We start from the raw sequence: 17908 nt of genomic DNA on the forward strand, positions 1-17908 counted from the left end.
CTATCATCCCTGGAGTGTATATTTTCAGTGCTGACAGATGGAAAGAAAATTATGATAACAATTCACAGATGGAATTGACTGAACCAGAAAATTAAAAAAAAAAAGCCATTGGACAATGGAAATCTACTAAAATTGATTTCCAATATGAGGAAAAAGCAACATACATCTGGCCAGTGTCATGCTGAGTTGACTTCTGATAAACAAAGAGGTACACGACGTCTCCAGAGTGACATCATCACTGTCTTTTCATCCAAAGCAACACCAAACTGAGCTGCCTGGAAATCTCATCTTTATGGGGTGAATCAGCATGTGGAGTGGCTAAATCTGGACAATGAATCAGCAGCTCATCGTCTTGTGCCCAACTTTAAAATACAGCAGAAGATCCTTGAAATGGTGCTTCATTTGGGTAAATATAAAAAAAGCTGTGGAGGCTGTGACTCTTGTTAATATCCTAATTTTTAGTTTGATCTGTGAGAATTTTAATTACATCTTGTTGGCATTTGTACAGTTAAACATCCAGAACTTTTACTTATAACGTGACGCTTAAATAATATGTATACATTTCATTATATATATATTTCAAAGCTGTAGTTAAGATGCACAGACCAGAATAAACCGTTAAGTGGAGCAGCCCCTGCTCCTGGGAGAAAGGGTTCAGCACCACGGACAGCACCACGCATCAATACTCCCTCATTGGATGTTGGAGCAGTTTAAAGACTCCAGTTAGTGTCAATATGATCCAGAGAAAAACCTTTAATATATACCCTGTACAAAATCAAGAATGTGAGGAAGATAAACCTCCCTCACTTTCAAAATTAAAACAAATGATTCGTGAGATCATGTAAATGAACTCCTGCTCTTTTGATGGTGCCCTTATGTTTGCAGTTGTTCCCTCTGCTTCTTTTCTCTCTGTCTCCTTTACGCTGCCATGCCTCACTTCTTTTTCCTCCCTCTAACATGGATGTTTTGTTTTTTTCTGAGTCCTCATTGGCAGATGAGTCTTTGAATGACAGTTCAGTGCCGTGTTGTTCGGTTCAGTAGCAGCAGCAGCAGGAGCAAGGTGATAGTGATTGTTAATGATGGTGGTTGTGCTGATGTCCAACACGTCGATCCAAGCTGTAGAGATGTGGTGACTAGACCGTCAAACGATTCAGTCATCCCTTGTGCGCTAGATGAGGCATTGTCATCCCTTTCCTCCCGGTGTTCCCGAAATGATGTTATTATGGAATGAAGCAGGATTTCATTCATGTCTCCGGTGAATCAGAGGCAGCTCATGGCTTTAATTCCACACACTCGGAGTTGAATGAACGATCAGAGTTCAGGGTCAGACTCAAAGTTGGATAAACCTGCGCTCTGGATTAGACGACATGCTCGAACTTTAAGTTGGACTTCTTTCTTGGCTCTCTGAATCTCCGTGCTGGTCTCTCACTTACGCAACCCCTCACCACCACCACCACCTCCTCCTCCTCCTCCTCCTCCCCCCGCCCAGACGTCATCTGCTGGAGAGCGGGCTTCAGTGATTTAAATACGGACTGAGAGGCAGGGAAGGTGTCTGTGCGAGAAACAGGAGCGTGTCTGGAAAGTGTGAGCGTGTGCGTTACAGGCTGCCACATGGTGGAGCAAAGCTTAACCAAACTTTTTTTTTTAATCTTTAGAACACCCCCTCCCCTGCAGTGGGGCACAAAGTTTAGACATCATCCAACAAACTAATTATTTACCACCACACATCTACCTTTGGCTTTACTTGGTCAAGTGTTTATTTCAAAAGCAACAAGTGCTGCAAGCTTGGGGCGACAGTTTGTCTTTATTCTTCTCCCCCACAAAAAAGAAAATGCTTAAGACATATTAGCCGCTGTTCAGCGCACCGTGGCCCAGTGTGCCACCGCCGTTCACACCGGATTGCGATGATCGTATCCAACGTGAGCCTGAGCGGAGGCTGCGCGGAGGTCAACAGCGCTCTGTGCGCCTCAGCCGGGGAAGGGCACCCGGGCGGCGGCTCGTACCGGACCACCCTCACTCCGACGGGGAACCTGGTCGTGGCTGTGTGCTTGGGCTTCATCGGCACTTTGGGACTTCTGAACAACCTGCTGGTGCTCGTGCTCTTCTGCCGCTACAAGATGCTGCGCTCGCCCATCAACCTGCTCCTGATTAACATTTCCATCAGCGACCTGCTGGTGTGCGTACTGGGGACTCCGTTCAGCTTCGCAGCCAGTACGCAGGGACGATGGCTCATAGGAGAAGGGGGGTGCGTCTGGTACGGCTTCGCCAACTCCCTCTTTGGTGAGTAGAAATGTAGATTGTGTAAGCAAATGTGCACACGGATGCTTTTGTTTGTGTGTCTGTGGCACATCTGTAGACTGCATTTTCTGTATTGGGTGTGAGAGATGGTGCGCTGCAGACTCTGTGTGGATCCTTCCCACGGCACTGCGCTTGTTTCAAACAATGAAGTTCAGCTTCATTGTTTGAAATGGAGCATTTGTAAACAGTAGATAATCACTTTGCTGTATACATGTTGTGATGCGCATGGTGGGTCCTCACAACTTTCAAAGAAAAGGCTGAAAATCCGTGTAGCCCGAATGGATCGAATCCTGATAACCTGATAATTGTTTTTTTCCTTAACATCAAACCGGTTTGGTCAGTTGATTGGATTTTCACATGACGGGTTTTCTTTGTCTCAGACTCTCTCAGTAGCATTTTCAGAATTTTGGGTGAGACCATCCTGCAGCCTGCAGCGGAGAGAGGTGAGGTCTTGGTGAAAGTGCAGATCCTCTTATTAACTGTTATACTGTGCGAGGTGCAAGATAACACGGTCTCATGGTCGTGAAGATGTCTGGACGTCCGGATGCGCATGTTTCTTACCAATGAATGAGTTTGTAAGATACACTGTAGTGGAGATGTTTGTGGATGGGCTGCTGCATGACAGACTGTTGAATCACTTCCAAAGCTGCATGTGCGATGCATTTTCACGGTACCAGTGTGCAGTGGGTATTTAGAGCTGCTTAGTCATTTCAAAAGTCATTACTGACTCTGAAAACACGGCACACCGGACTGTCAAGCTGGTCATTTGGGCGCTGCACGCTGTTTTATGTATACAGTTGCGTGCTCCTATTAAATGGCCGTTAAACGCTCATTACCACATAGTTGAGTGAGTGGCATGCGCCTGAAGCAAGTGTAGCGTCATCACTGTTCATTTAGCTGCCCGTGCAGGTCCGTGCGCTGCGGGCACATGCACGGTCTCGGTCCGTGAGCAGGCTATGACGGATGCATCAGCAGCATTTGTTGCAGAATAATGTCACACCAGGGGAAATTAGCGATGAGAAAGCAGATGCAGGTCTACCTTTGCTAATATCGATGCTAATATCGGGCGCAATGACGCGCTCCCTCACTCACCTGGGCTCGGGCCAGGCTGGGGATGCAGAGCCAAAAAAAAGCTTAGTGCAATGTAAAAGTTCTAATAAAGAGGTCGTATAAAGCTAGCATAACAGTGTTCACATCCCACCCGAGCATGTGTATCAGTCAAGACTTCAACTGGCAATGTGTTAGATCCTCATTTGTGCATTAAACATAACAAATGTAACCACAGTCACAAGTCGTCCCTCTGACAACTGATTTGAGGTTCTTTAATGGCCAAGCCCTCTTACTTTCAGTCGCACTAATTGCTTTAAAAGCTTTTCAAGCCACCCACAGAACCTTTAGATGAGCATGCAGGCAGTCTGGGGTATGGGCTTTTGAAAACACCAATCCCTCAACTCTTTTGACATCAGCACAATGACATGCCATCTGTGTATCCTACTTCTCTCTGGCTGTCCAATCAAAGAGCACATGTCAAAGGATGTGTTGCACTTAATGATTTCAAACCAGAAAAGAGATGGAAGTCATAATAAAGCAATGTGACAGAATTGGATTCTAGGGTCCTTCATGCTCCTATGAGCATCACACTTGACTGTGGCTAAAATCAATTTATATTAATCTCATATAAAATTAACTGCATCAAGTCTGGTTCTGTTTGTATAAACTTTGACCGACAACTGTCAGTCCTTGAATCAGTTTTGAATAATTAATCATGTTTTCATCACATTGCCGCTTTGTTTCCTGCCATGCCTCCCCCATCAATTAATCATAGCAACTGGATTTCATGGTCAGCTTCCTCTCAAAATGATTTCCTAAAGTTCATCAGTCACTGCTGGAAATAAAAAAAAATATCCCAACACTGTGAATGTTTTTTTCACAGGATTAAACACAATAATAACATCTGATTAAATATTTACAGCTTTTCAAAAACAGACTTCCAGCTCCATTTCCAGCTGAACATTGACTGCACATTGGATTTTGGACGCAGACCCACTCTGCAGTCAGCGGCCGATAACTTTCTCCCAGATGAAGTTTATAGAAAAGCTCTCATAAATCTTACAGGAAAGGTTCCCTCTCATTCGATTCTGCACACTCCATTTTAATGAAGAGCAGCTGCTGGTGACCACCCGTAATCTCAGCAACGCTAAAGCCAAACATGAAGGCTTTGATAATTAAACATGTCCGGCGTTTTGCTAACAGTATCACTTGCTTAGCTACCTGCTTATCAGAGTCCAACTCACATGAAGCACCTTTGGGTCTTGTTGAGGTTATTTTCAAATTTTTTGTACTTGTTTCAAAATGCGTATGTTGTTGTAGATGATTTGCTTTCCGCTGTAGTCTTACTTGTGTGGATGTTGTCTGTCTCTTTATAGTAATTTTACATCTATTTCTACTCATTTTGTGTCTTTGGAGTCATTTTACATCTTTCGTGTGCATTATATGCCTCCTTATGGCCGATTTGCGTCTCTGCCGTACTGTTACATCTAGTAGTTTTGCATCTCAGTCTTTTTGTCGTTCTTCACAGTCATTTCACGTCCTTTTGCGATTGTATCTCTTTAAGTGACATTTGCAGCTAAAGCTCAGGAGACCTGCAACCCATCGAGCCCCTGGCTGTTTAATCCATCCATGCAGCAGAGGAAGGAAGTAAAGATCTACACACACATACGCTCAGTGATTAAGATTCATGCAGCGGACAAATCAGGCAGGCTTTTCCCTCCATGGCTTTTGTCACCAGGACTTGGTCTGCTGCTTAAACATTTCACACCCTACGTTTTACTTAACTTCACTTTCTTTGCTTAACAGCCTCTTGAATTTGTGAAACTTTTCAATTGATAACAGACTCTTCAGCACTACTTTCAGTTCCTCTTGGATACGTTGGCAGCTTCCAAAAATGGATTACTTCATTTCACTCAGATCATAGAGAATAAAGTGAGACTCCCATGTTTATCAGTATCTGGATGTACTCTGAGTGTATCCACTGTCTAGATAACTAGAGTTTTATGCTGATCTTAAGCGCTGTCTCACGACGTGTAACAGTGACATCCACAAAGAGCCAATTTATTAAAATCTCTCTGACAGGACTTTAGCTTCTACCAGCTAAAACATTGCAGGAAGATCGACTGCTTGTGTGTGTTCATGTGAGAGCAAGAGATGGCTTACAGACATCGTTAGAGCGCCCATTGGTTATGGATGAGTAATTCCTCAATGGGCTCATAAAAACAGAGTGCAAGAAAGAGTGGAGCAGGGTCATAGAAAGGAAAAGTGAAATTCAGATGAATAATGCTGTGTGCTGCTTTTGACACAGTGTGTCTGTATTCACCAAATCCCTGTAAAACTTCTCTGAATGATCAATGCTCCTTCAAATTAAAGGGCATGACTGTCAGTGACAAAAGATGTTGTTAGCCTGGCGTAGTCATATTCCTACTCCCTCTGCACATTGATTTCTACTTCTTGCTCACAATCTCCGGCTTTTGGTCTATAACATCTTAGATTTACGAAAGACTGAACAATAGAAAATGAACAGGTTTAATTTCAAGCCAAAAACACAACCTGCACTTTTTCCTTTCTGCCATCAACCCCCTCACACCCATTTAACTGCTTTACCTGCCCTGACTGGTTTTTTTTGCATTTTCCTCTCACTTTCCTTCTCTTACTGAACTTTTATTGTCTTCCATTAAACTCTTGGGGGAACAGGAGAAAATGTATTTTTCTGTCTTTATTTGACACCAGGTCTGCGTGCCCCTGCATACTGTTGGCTGACTCCTTCTGCCTCAAGTGATCTCTGCACAGTCACTGGATTAATCTTGCACTGCTGGGCCCACACGCTGCATACTGAAGTTAGATCGCCCTCCTGCATGCACACACACACACACTTGCACACGCAACCAAGCACAGATATAGATGACGATGTCCAGGGGAGAGGAAATGCATATACATGTGCATCACGCAGGCACCAGCAGCACCTGGCCAGAGTGATTTTAATTTGGTACGACGGGAAGAAAAAAAGGAAAAAGAGATTAGAACAATGCTACTGCGCCATAAAGGTCAAAGAGAGTGAGCCATTTAATGAGCAGGTGTACTAAATAATAAACGAAAGGTCTTTCAAAGCAGAGACCAAATTATATTTTGCGGAAACATGTCTGGTTTTAGTTGTGCATTAATGGGAAAAATTAATCAAAATAAATCATCCCTTCAACTTCTAGCCAAAGCCATCATCCTTAATGTTAGCGAGACATTTTCTTCCAAATTAAAGACTTCTCTTTTGTTTGAAACATATCAGCATCACAATACTTCCCCTGCACTTATGATGACCAAGGAAAAAGACACAGCGATGAGACAAAGCTTTATTTGAGCCTGTGTTTTTCATTCAAAACGTCTTTTCCTGGATGTACCTTATAAACCTATTGAGCCAGATACTTTCTAACAGACACATAAGACGGAGGCAGTCTGGGAGCAGCACAGACAGCCGAATAAAGATGCTCCTTTTTCTTGATTTCAGATTATTAGATCATAAGATGTTTCATTTTGGAATATTAGCTTCAACTGCTTCCTTTGATCCTGCATGAGGACAGGGGGGGGTTTGATTTCACTCTGTATTAAGCTACATCCAGAGTTCTGGGGGTGTCTTTCACGATGACATTACATGGGCTTTAATAAAGATTTCCTTGTCAGTCATATACTTTTTAACCAAAAAAAGAGCAAGGGGAATTTGATGGGATTGGAAAGTATGTCGTTTCTGTAAGTGATAAATCATAATCAACTGCAGCAGATTTGAAGAGCCTGAGGCCAAGGGACTGCTGTCAAAGGTTTCAGAAACATGATGACTGCCAACATTAAAGTTTTATTCTCCTGCATGTATGTCGTGGAGGAGAGTGCCTGAAACCTATATATTCTCACATTACAGGCAGAGGGGTGACTTCACTCGATTTTTCCCTCAAATAGTGTCTGTTTCAATGATTTATAACTCCAGTACAGTACATAAAGAATTTATTGGCAAGTTTCAAGGCTTCTCAAATTAAGCGTGATGTTCATTTGGTAAAGAATTGCTCTACTTACAGTAAGAGACGATAAAGTATGGATATATTGGGGTATAGCTAGTAGGCTACCTTCCAATAGGTGCTGGTCGGATGCAGTGTCCTCACATTCTCAGTCAAGCTCACTCCGCACCCCCCGTGCTTATACTTCTAGTTTACAAAAACAAAGATGGCACTGGCCCAAATGACTTGACACTTGAAAGCAGCTCTAAAAATCAATAGGTGACATCACAGTGGATTCCATGTATACTACCAATACACATAATACCAACACAGCAGAAACGTTGCAAGCTCAGCATCAAACCTAACTCCATTAATTGTCTCCAGTGAAGGAAAGTAATGCCAATGTTTATTCTAGTTTTGATTAGATTAATTTGTTGCTCCGAGTAGGTTAGCATGCTAACTGGCTAGCCTCAGCCTGGCAGGTCACTTTCAGATAGCGGGTCACTGTAGAGTCCTTCTCCCCTGATGTAGTAGCACTGCTCAGAGGGCATATTACAACCCTTTGTCTTGTTAACACAATCTTGGCAAAGTCACCACCACCCACAAGAAAATGAAATAAATTGCCATAATAATTCATTTTTATGAATCAAGCAATCAGAAATAATCACAATTTGTAAAAGTTATAGTGTAACTTTTAGTTTTTGTTCCAAAACATACAGGAGTAATGGCTGCCTCTGGCAAGATGGGTTTGTTGCCAGCTATTACTACTATCACAAAGATAACATCAGCCAGTCCACCTGTTGTTTGAAAGTTCTTCTGTTGTTTCTTTTTAAACTGCAGAGAGAATAGCAGAGTAAAATAACGAGATGAGAGAGTAGTGATGAGCTGACATGAAAGTGTCCTTCGTAAAATAGATGGGAAATAGTGCGTGTTGGTGTCAGTTGCTATGAGTCAGTCAACCCACATTAAACAGAAACACAAGTAGTTTGTTGTAAAACTTTGTTTACTTTGTAATATTGCAGTAACAGAGCTAATAAAAGCCTGGAGCTAAGCAGTCTGTGCAGAAAAAGCAGCATGATTGCAATATCTGGGGGCAACAGTCAGCACACTGTGCAATAAAGACAATAGAGACTCTGAAGGCAGTGCAGTATGGTGGATGTATGTGCACACAAACAAAAACATTCACAGAGCTAAAAGTATTTTAAAAGTGTTCTACTGCCTTTTCCCCCCTAACTTTTCCCCCTCCTCATTTTTACCTTTATTCATTTATTGTGTTGAGTGTTTGCAGCTTTGGCACCTTAAAGAAAGGTCTGGCTCACTTCCCTAAAGGAACACTCAGTTTAGCTCCACTTCATTGCCACTGAAAATCAATGGGCATGAAGGACAGCCTTGTGGATCACACCAGCTTCTAAACAAAAAGGCTGAGGGGTCAGCGTGAGCACTGAGCTGCAGGCTCCTGCTGCTCTGCCTCTGAAATAACAGCAAGGCATTGAGATATCAAGTTAGAGTGAGAGTGTGTGTGTGTGTGTGTGTGTGAGAGTGTGTGTGTGTTTGTGTGTGTGTGTGTGTGTGTGTGTGTGTGTGTGTGTGTGTGTGTGTGTGTGTGTGTGCACTGAGCAGAGAGACTACAGGTTGTGGTGCTGTTGGTGATTTACAGCAGCATGGATCTGCTGCAGGAAGCTGCTGAGCTGAAATACCATACAACCACATTCGCAATAGTTTTATTACACGGCACATTTCACTGGGGCAATTATTTTTTGAAATTATAACCCAACCTCTCTTTGAAACCCTAAACCATAAAGCTCATTTTGGCTGCACTTTTGATTTCAGAGAGAGCTGGGAGGTTTTATATCACAGTGACTGTGCATGATTATCTTAGATGCACAGATTTGGAAAGACTGAGTTTAGTCTGTATTTGATGGCCTCATTAAATGTGATGTACAGTAGTCAGGTAATAAAAAGGAGGCACAAACCTGCACATGATGTCTACAGTGTTATATTCCGCTTATGTACTATATTTAAACTGTTGAAAGCTGGATCTACCATTCTTGTAACTTATGTATATGTTTCCCCTGTCTTGTTTGCTGTAGGTATCGTGTCCCTCATCTCCCTGGCTATCCTCTCATATGAGCGCTACAGCACCATGATGGTCCCCACCGAGGCCGACCCCTCCAACTACCATAAGATCTCACTGGGCATCACCCTGTCCTGGGTCTACTCCCTCATTTGGACCTTGCCGCCTCTCTTAGGTTGGAGCAAATACGGCCCTGAAGGACCCGGGACCACCTGCTCTGTCGACTGGAAGGCCAAGACAGCGAATAACATCTCTTACATCATCTGCCTGTTTGTCTTCTGCCTCATCATGCCGTTCCTGGTGATCGTGTTCTGCTATGGGAAGCTGCTGTGCGCCATCAGACAGGTAAGTCTATGGGGAAGACTTTCACTAATGTTGTAGCATTAGCACAAGGAAATCTGGGTTCACCCTTAACACTAGATGCATCTGGGGTCTTTGGGATTTTCAAAACTAAAACCACATTTTTCATAAACCTTGATACTTCAGGGGATAGAATAATGAGTGCTGGCACCAGCTCATATATATTCTGACAAGGTAAGCAGTCAGATTATTGACCAAGAAAATACAGTAGATATTTGTTATTGAGGAAACTTTTCAAAACTTACTACCTCAGTAACGATGGATGATTCTTGACCTGAACAATTCCTACCCTAGAACAAGTGCACACAGCGTGAACTGTGAGCCGTTGTTAATAGAAATAACACCAACTAAAATGTCTCTAAATTGTTTGTTTATATGTATAAAACTCAGAAAGACACTAACACCTAATAGCTTATGAGCAGTGAGCAGCTTAAGAGACTGCATTTTCTCCAAGAAGTGGGTGGAGAACAAACAAAGTCAGAATTAATGTTTTTCACACCTGAAGTCTGGATCATGTACAAACCCAGGTTCAAGTCTTTGTTATATTGTTTTCATCTGATCTGGTTTCACTTTGTAATATCGGGAGCTGACTTAAAGGTTCAGTGTGTACAATTTAGTGACATCTAGAGGTGAAGTTGCATGTTGCTGCTGAATGCTCTTCATCTCACCCTCCCCTTCCCAACATGAAAGAGAACCTTTGGTGAACTTCAGTTGTCATGAAAACTCAAAAGTTTTTAGTTTGTCCAGTTTGGACGACATTAAAAAAAATGGCGGCCTCGCAGAGAGGATCCCCCTCCATGTTAATATAAAGTTTTAATTATAAAGGGCCCATTCTATGGTAAAGAAAACAACAATTCATATAATTTAGATGAAACACTCCAGTGAAAACATCACTAGGATTATTTTATATTCAATTTCTGCCAAAAAATCCCTTTCACCCAAATCTAACACACTGAACCTTTAAGAATTCTGTATCACAAATTAAAGTTAAAGAGTTAACAAAGTTAAAGAAATAGACTGCAAGCAATCCTACAAGCTGCTTCCACTACTCTTTAATCTTCTATTGTTTAATGCTGCCTCATCTTCCTGTGATAGGTCCGAAAGCCTGAACTATCCCAAAAAGTATTTTCACACTGCATATGATCTGAGGAATGGTTCAGTTTGATCCAGTCTGACGACATTTTAATCAGTTGGTCCGCACCATAGTCAGAGGAACCTTTCACACTTGTTATTTTGGTTCAGACTTAAGTGAAAATACAGATGGTCTGGAGCACACAAGGTAGGTTTGAAAGCCCCTTTATACTTTAAGTGGCCAGAAACTACAAATACATGTGAAAGCAGTGACAAATCTACTGGATACGTAAATAAATAATAAAGCTTGTTAGTACACAGTCATATATATACAATACAATATATATATAATATATATGAGTATCTAGCTCACAGGATGGTGATCATTGCCAACTTATTCAGCGACAGTTGAGAATCTCACTGTGGCGATATTACACATTATCTGCAGTCCAACACAAATCAAAATAAGAACACAAGCAACAACAATGATATATAATATGATTCAACCAGAACCTCTACATGCTGGATACGACTGCAAATTAAATAACCCAAATATTAAAACTGTCAGGACCCCTATATTGACTCCTGAAATGTAGAGGTAGAGACAGTTGCAATGTCTTTATTCAAATGGTGTTTTAGACTGAAACACAGGTGTGTACTGGGTTATGAAATGCTTTCATATGATTTAAGCTGATGTTATGAGAAAAGTGTTATAAAGTGAAATACAACTCAAAGATTCAATATCATTTCTTAAGATGACTACATGAAAAGTCTCTGTTATTGTGCTAAAGTAACTAAACTTATCAAGCAAGAACTCTAGTAGTTGTGAACCAGTGAACTAAAACCTGCAGGATATGATACATGATACTGAATGATACATGAAGATGTATCATTCAGCTGTGACTCTGGGACTTCATTATTTGGTTTTATTTGACATCCATCCATCCAAACATTCATTACACAGCAGAGCTAATGGCAGTTACCCTAACTCTAGCTGTATCCAACTAAAATGACCATGGGTGCTGTCACTGCAAGTCCATGAAGTCAATCTCTGGGTCTTTGATGGGACACACCACAGCACAGTTATTTGTACTGGCTTCAAATTGAGAGAGTCACAGTCAGTATTTATGTGAGCCGAGTTAGAGGAAATATAACCTTTAGCCAGTTATACATTTTTTGGATCTTCCAGGACTCAGTTAACTTTATCTTACAGGTTCAATGTAAGATTTAGGTGAAAGGGATCTATTGGCAGAAACTGAATATAAAATAACCCTAGTGATGTTTTTGCTTTTACGATTTAGAAGGAGAGGATGAGGTGAGAGGTGTTCAGCTGCAACACGCAACTTCACCACTAAATTCTACACACTGAACCTTTAAATAGTCATTTAACTGCCTGAAAATTTTGTTCCTGCTGACCCCCAGTGGTCATCTGTCCGTCACGCTGGACTCAAACCCCGTGGCACCACTGCAGGGTGAGATTACAGGTGCCACAGTGCACATTTCTGTAAACATCTATTTTCTTATTGTGCTTATAATAGTCATATAATATATTCTATCTTCTAATAAGAATGTAAACTTTATGGGCGACGTCATTTCCCTGAGTGTATGTCCCAATGTGTTTCCCAACTCTATTGCTAACACTACAAATGTGTGTGTCCGTTTGCATGTGCTCTGTCTTTGATCAGCGGCTTGGTGTGTGACACAGACACAACTGTGAGCAAAGATAGGTTATAATTAATCTATCAAGAACAATGCTGCCTTCTTTTCTTTTCACATACAAGGTTTTCTTCCTCTCTCTCCATCTATTTGCTGTCCTGCCTCATCAGAAAGCACACCCAGCTCTTTGTACATGATACAGGGTGAAACAAGGGAAAGTAATAGTGTCTCAGTGTTTTCTCTCTTTGTCTTTACCTGCTTCTCATTCTATTCCTTCCAAACCCTATGATTTATTTGTTATACGTCAGCTTCAGCTTCTTTGTCCCCCTGTCTTGTCCTTTGGTTGTTCTTTTTGCAGGATTAAATTAGCATTTTTTATCTGGTTTTAATGGCTTGCTGTGCTACTCATGGGTTGTTCCTCTCCTGATGATGGTGAGTACTTGCTATTTTTAAAGTCAGGTCATGTTGGAAATCAACGGCTGGGAAAGATAAAAGTATGTCAGCAACTTGTCGACTAAAACTTAAGAGAGTCGGCTCCCCTATCTAATAATGTGAAGATCAGTGGAGCAGTCCATGCTGGGTTTGATCTGAGGTGGTGTGCATTAGCCTGATCCCATCTCATAGTGAAATCAAATATCAGAGGTAGAGGAACGAAGTTGAGTATTTTGTCACGGCTTTCGATGGAATAATGACAAAACTGTTTCCATGAAGTGAAGATGAGACTCCTTATTAGGTTTACTCATGTGCCCATCAATAGCTCTCTGAGGGGATTTTAAGAAAGGAAATGGACAGAAACACAGTTAAAGAGGAGACAGGCAGACACATAAGCAGAAATCATCTATGCCTGCTTGTGCATGCTTCTTAGTGTCTGTCAATGTTGTTGTCTCTTTTATTGCTCGCTCTCTGAGCTGGCAAGTTGAAGTCTCCACATAAGTGTGGAGGACAGACGATATGGGAGAGGTGAGGTCGTTCCTTTGCAAGCACTTCAGTCAGAAAGTGCATTATTTGAAGGTCTGCTTTTGATTACTATCGTATTACTATATAGTAATCTCTGGAAAAAAGGTTGTAACAGCAAATCACTTGCAGTGTGTCAAGGTGTTATTCTTATACAGACAACCTGTGTATCAGGTACTTAAAGGTACAGTGTGGACAAACTAAACACTGGTCCCCTCGATGTAAATAAGTATTTAAATACAAAGGGCCTATCTGGGGTAAAGAAAACTACAATACATACATACAATTTAGATGAAATGAACTCGAATTATTCTACATTAAACATCTGCCAATAGATCCCTTTCACATAAATCTTACACACTGGACCTTTAAAATCAGCCTGTACCTCATGCCAACCAAATTCAAACTGTATTCAGACTTTACCCAGAATCCATCTGGGACTCGGTATTAAAAACAACATCCATCCATTTACTCTGCAGAAAGAGCACTTATAGGTAAATTATTATACCAGCAGTGTCCATGGTTTTTAAAAGGTCTTGTAAAATGTCTTTAACAAACAATTTCATGAGGCTGTAGATATGGAGATAGAGTGGGTGTCTAAAAGTGGCTTGTACTGTAAAGCACTTTAAGAGGTTGTTGAGGTTTTCTTGTTCTCTAGTTAAGACTAAAATTTATATAATATATTAATATAAATACAATTCATTTATCTATACATTTATTCAACCAATTGAATTAAAAACAATTTAAAGATGCCTTCCTTTCTATTTGTCACTTCATGTAATATGCACAAAGAATAAGCACAATTTATATTTACAATAGAATCAAAAGAATTGTACGCTTCTTATTTATTCAGCTCAATTAAACAAGTTTGCACAATCTATTTCTGTGTGGATACAACATTCCCTCTTTCTCTGCCTCTAGCCGCTGGACTTTTTGACCCTAAAACCTCATGCATTAATCCAAACGCCTCAGGAATATACTGAAGCTGTCTGCAAATCACCAAAACAAGAACAAACCAAAAAATCCACATATGAATCCTAATTAACCTGATACTGCAAATGCTTTAGATATTTACAAAATCCAAGACTCTGTTTATTTTCAGTTGAATGTTGTTGTTGTGATTTTTGTGCACATTAAACATTAAAGCTGCAAAGGCTGTTTACAAATTAAACAAAGAATACTGTTTGTCCAAAAATATTCCAGGGACACTGTCGGACATATTGTTGGTACTTCAACTACAACAAGTAAGAAAAAACTGGACTCACCAACTCTGACTGATGGAATACTATTTTTATCCCAAGCAGTCATAACAACAGCAAACGTTGGACTGTGGAGGCTGCTGGTGCTACACAATGTCTGGTTAATTAACACTGAAACAACTGTCGTGTTGTCTGCAGGATCACAGTATAGTATAGTAAATATAGTATAATTTGACATCATTTGGTGTCTGCCGTAATATTACAAGATAAAAGTCAGACACGGATTTGGTTGTGGGTAATGACAAATTAATTATTGTCTTCCTGGAGGATAGCATAGACACAGCTAAATGGTTGAGCTAAGTGATGAGCCCTGGCTCAGATGATTCATTTTTCAACCCAACCAAGTACATCAAAGCCACTGTGTCCTGATCCAAACCCACCGCCCAAAGATCTGTCCTTTGGTTTCTATTAGCAACATAGATGTCTTCAAAACAACAGCAGAAAACAAACTAATGCTTCAACCCAGGACATTGTCCATGACACTTGAAAACAAAAACAAAAGATAAAATATGCACATGCACACACACAGACAGATGGAGTCTTTGATTAGACAACCAGCAGTTCCCTCCCTTGTCTCAACAACCTCACTCTTGGTCTGCATTCATTATGTGACTCATGTGTCCCTGTGGAGATCTACCAATACTCTCAAGTACCACAATATTTCTCCAACCTACTCTGTGGCGGAGAGGCAGAAATGTTTACAACATAATACAAGCAAACGTGCAAAACATTCTCTAGTTTTTTAGTTTAGTCCAGCTCTTAAATGTGATAATTTTCTGTTCATTTTTTCATCATTGTTTTACATTATGCACCATATTTAATTCATTTTTAGACATAAAACCGTGAGCTCTAGGGAACATAAATTTATTTTAAAATAATTGATGGACATACAGGATAGTCAGCACATTGTGTAATGATTATGAAAAGTCCGAGAAGAACTAGTAACACAACAACAGAACAATGACAATTATGAAAAAAACTTTGCATCAATGCAGAATATTGAAGAAAAGTTTGTGGCCATGGTAGCATTTGCAGAAAATATGCCTCTCACAGGAAGGCAGGTAATCCTAGGACTAACCTATCATTACCATCTAGTATTATTATCAATGGCATATAAGTACAACTGGTAAATGGAATTAAGTAAACATTGTCTACTTGGTAAGCCTACTGTTGTACTGACTTTTCTTCAAGTCCTCTACAATTTTTGTTGTGTCTGTGCAGAATTTGCTTCATACAGCTTTGGGTGCCCTCAGGGGCGAGTGTATGATTGTCCTCCATTTCTGATTCTGGGTTTGTCAGGAGAATCTCTAAGGTGATAAGCTTTCACAACACAAGTTTTTGCTCAAATTGAAATATTTTCAACCTTGAATTTTCAAAGAAACCACATATTAGGAACAAAGAGTTGTGGAAAAACAGACAGGGATATGTTGAAATAAAGAGGCACAAAGGCCTGCGATAGATTTATCAAAACTTTAGTAAAACAATTCCAATAGTCCAATATTACAACAACTTTCTTCTCACAGTTTACAAGATGCCAAATGTGCTGCTGTTTAAATGCATGTCTAGGATAAATTCTCCGTTCACATTAGGGACCCTAATGTTCCTTACCACCAAAACAAAATAAAAACTCACCACGCACACACGCGCACACACACACACACACACACACACACACAAAATACAAACAAACTTGTCAGAAACAGAGATGCAGTGAAGGGGAGAGGAAGCTGCAAAAACACTTCTTGGCAATCACCAGCACTTCTGTGTTGACCTCTTTTAGTATGACGTTGGACTGGTATGCTTATCTTGTGTGTGTGTACATCTTTCTAACTAACATCTCTTCTTCATATACACACAAACAAGTATTATGCACACAACTGGCAGAACGGCTCATCTCATTTTCGACAGTAACAGCTTCAGTCCCTACTTTCTCACCAGCTCTTTTCAAAACATTTTCTCCATCTCGCAGCTCTCTGTGTGCCCTCGTCACATATTCTTTCCCTTTCACTGTGCCATTATCATCCATCTTATTCACCTTGGTTGTCTCGGTTGTCATTATCACTTCCATCCCATCTCCACCCCTCATCACCTCTCCAGAAAGCAGCCCGATATGTGCCATTTTTCTATAACAATGATGCATATGATACATCTAGAAGTTAGTTGTGATTAAAAAAACAAGCACATGCCTTTGTTTTAAATAATGTGTATGTGTTAGGCTTAATTTGAAAAGAATAATCACCTATATTTTAACTTGTAGGCTTTGGTGCAAAGATCTTTGTGGTTGCTTTTGTGGATAATGTTATATTACAGCGGCAACTAAATTAAGAAAATAAACTGCTTCATTCTTGTTTCCATTCAAATAAAAATACTATTTATTGCCTGCCTAAGTGACAACATGCTGACATCAGACGCACGCCCATCTACACAGCAATCAATATCGATCAGACTCATCCTGAGTCATGATTAAGATAAAGATTCTTTAGTCTGCTTCTTTAAATTGCAATTTAAAATCAAAAATAACCTGCTCAGTTGAAAACTATGACAAAGACATGAACCTTGGTCCAAACTTTCAGGTGTAAAAAAGCCCATAATGTTGACACAAGAGCAGGTTTAATACTATGTATCCACCTCAAAGTTTTGGAAGGAAATCCAAAGCAGTTTTTAAGAGTTGATCGTGAAAAAACTAAAGTGTAAACTCCTGTTGGCGACCAAGCCAAGTTTGCAAACAGAAGATTGTTTGTAGAGCCTTTATTTTTCATGACTTCTGACCAGGTAGGGGAAAAAGTAGAGAAAAGCTTTGGCAACCACTTAAGTAAATTCATGTTTTGGATGTCATTAAGTATTTATGTTTCTTCTTAAAAAGCAATCTCAGCCTTTGCAATTAAGCACAGTGGGATGCAGATCAGTGTGTGCTCCACTTAATTGTATTGAATATCCGAATGTTTTGTATATTTGTCTGTGTTGAGCTTTAAGTCACAAAACTTATAATAGATAGTGAGCTCATGTGCTAATTGTTAGCACCCTATTCACAATTAGAAGTTTGCCAACTAGCCCTGCGAGTAGATCATCAAAGCTCCAACAACCTATTTTACATAGACAAGAGAATATCACTTGGTGGTGTGACTGCAGTTTTATGTAGTTACAGCTAAAGAGTTTGCTTGCTGGACAAAAAAATAAATGGGTCAATAAAGCAATCAAATTGTATT

At 40.4% G+C, this 17908-nt stretch overlaps 1 protein-coding gene and 1 long non-coding RNA gene across 2 annotated transcripts in view; one reads left to right on the plus strand and one right to left on the minus strand.

Moving 5' to 3' along the window:
• The window catches only part of LOC138405163 (uncharacterized), a 97818-nt gene that overhangs the window by 16235 nt on the left and 63675 nt on the right, over positions 1-17908 (minus strand). The gene's annotated exons all lie outside the window — the stretch shown is intronic.
• The window catches only part of LOC109638486 (vertebrate ancient opsin-like), a 50661-nt gene continuing 34462 nt past the window's right edge, over positions 1710-17908 (plus strand). Inside the window, exons 1-2 of the mRNA XM_069511730.1 lie at positions 1710-2280; positions 9419-9747. Of these exons, the coding sequence (XP_069367831.1) occupies positions 1905-2280; positions 9419-9747 (705 nt within the window). The 5' untranslated portion in view covers positions 1710-1904. The remainder of the gene's footprint in view (positions 2281-9418; positions 9748-17908) is intronic.

This window comes from Paralichthys olivaceus, chromosome 16 (genome assembly GCF_024713975.1).
Source record: "Paralichthys olivaceus isolate ysfri-2021 chromosome 16, ASM2471397v2, whole genome shotgun sequence".
In the NCBI taxonomy this organism is placed as follows: Eukaryota; Metazoa; Chordata; class Actinopteri; order Pleuronectiformes; family Paralichthyidae; genus Paralichthys; species Paralichthys olivaceus.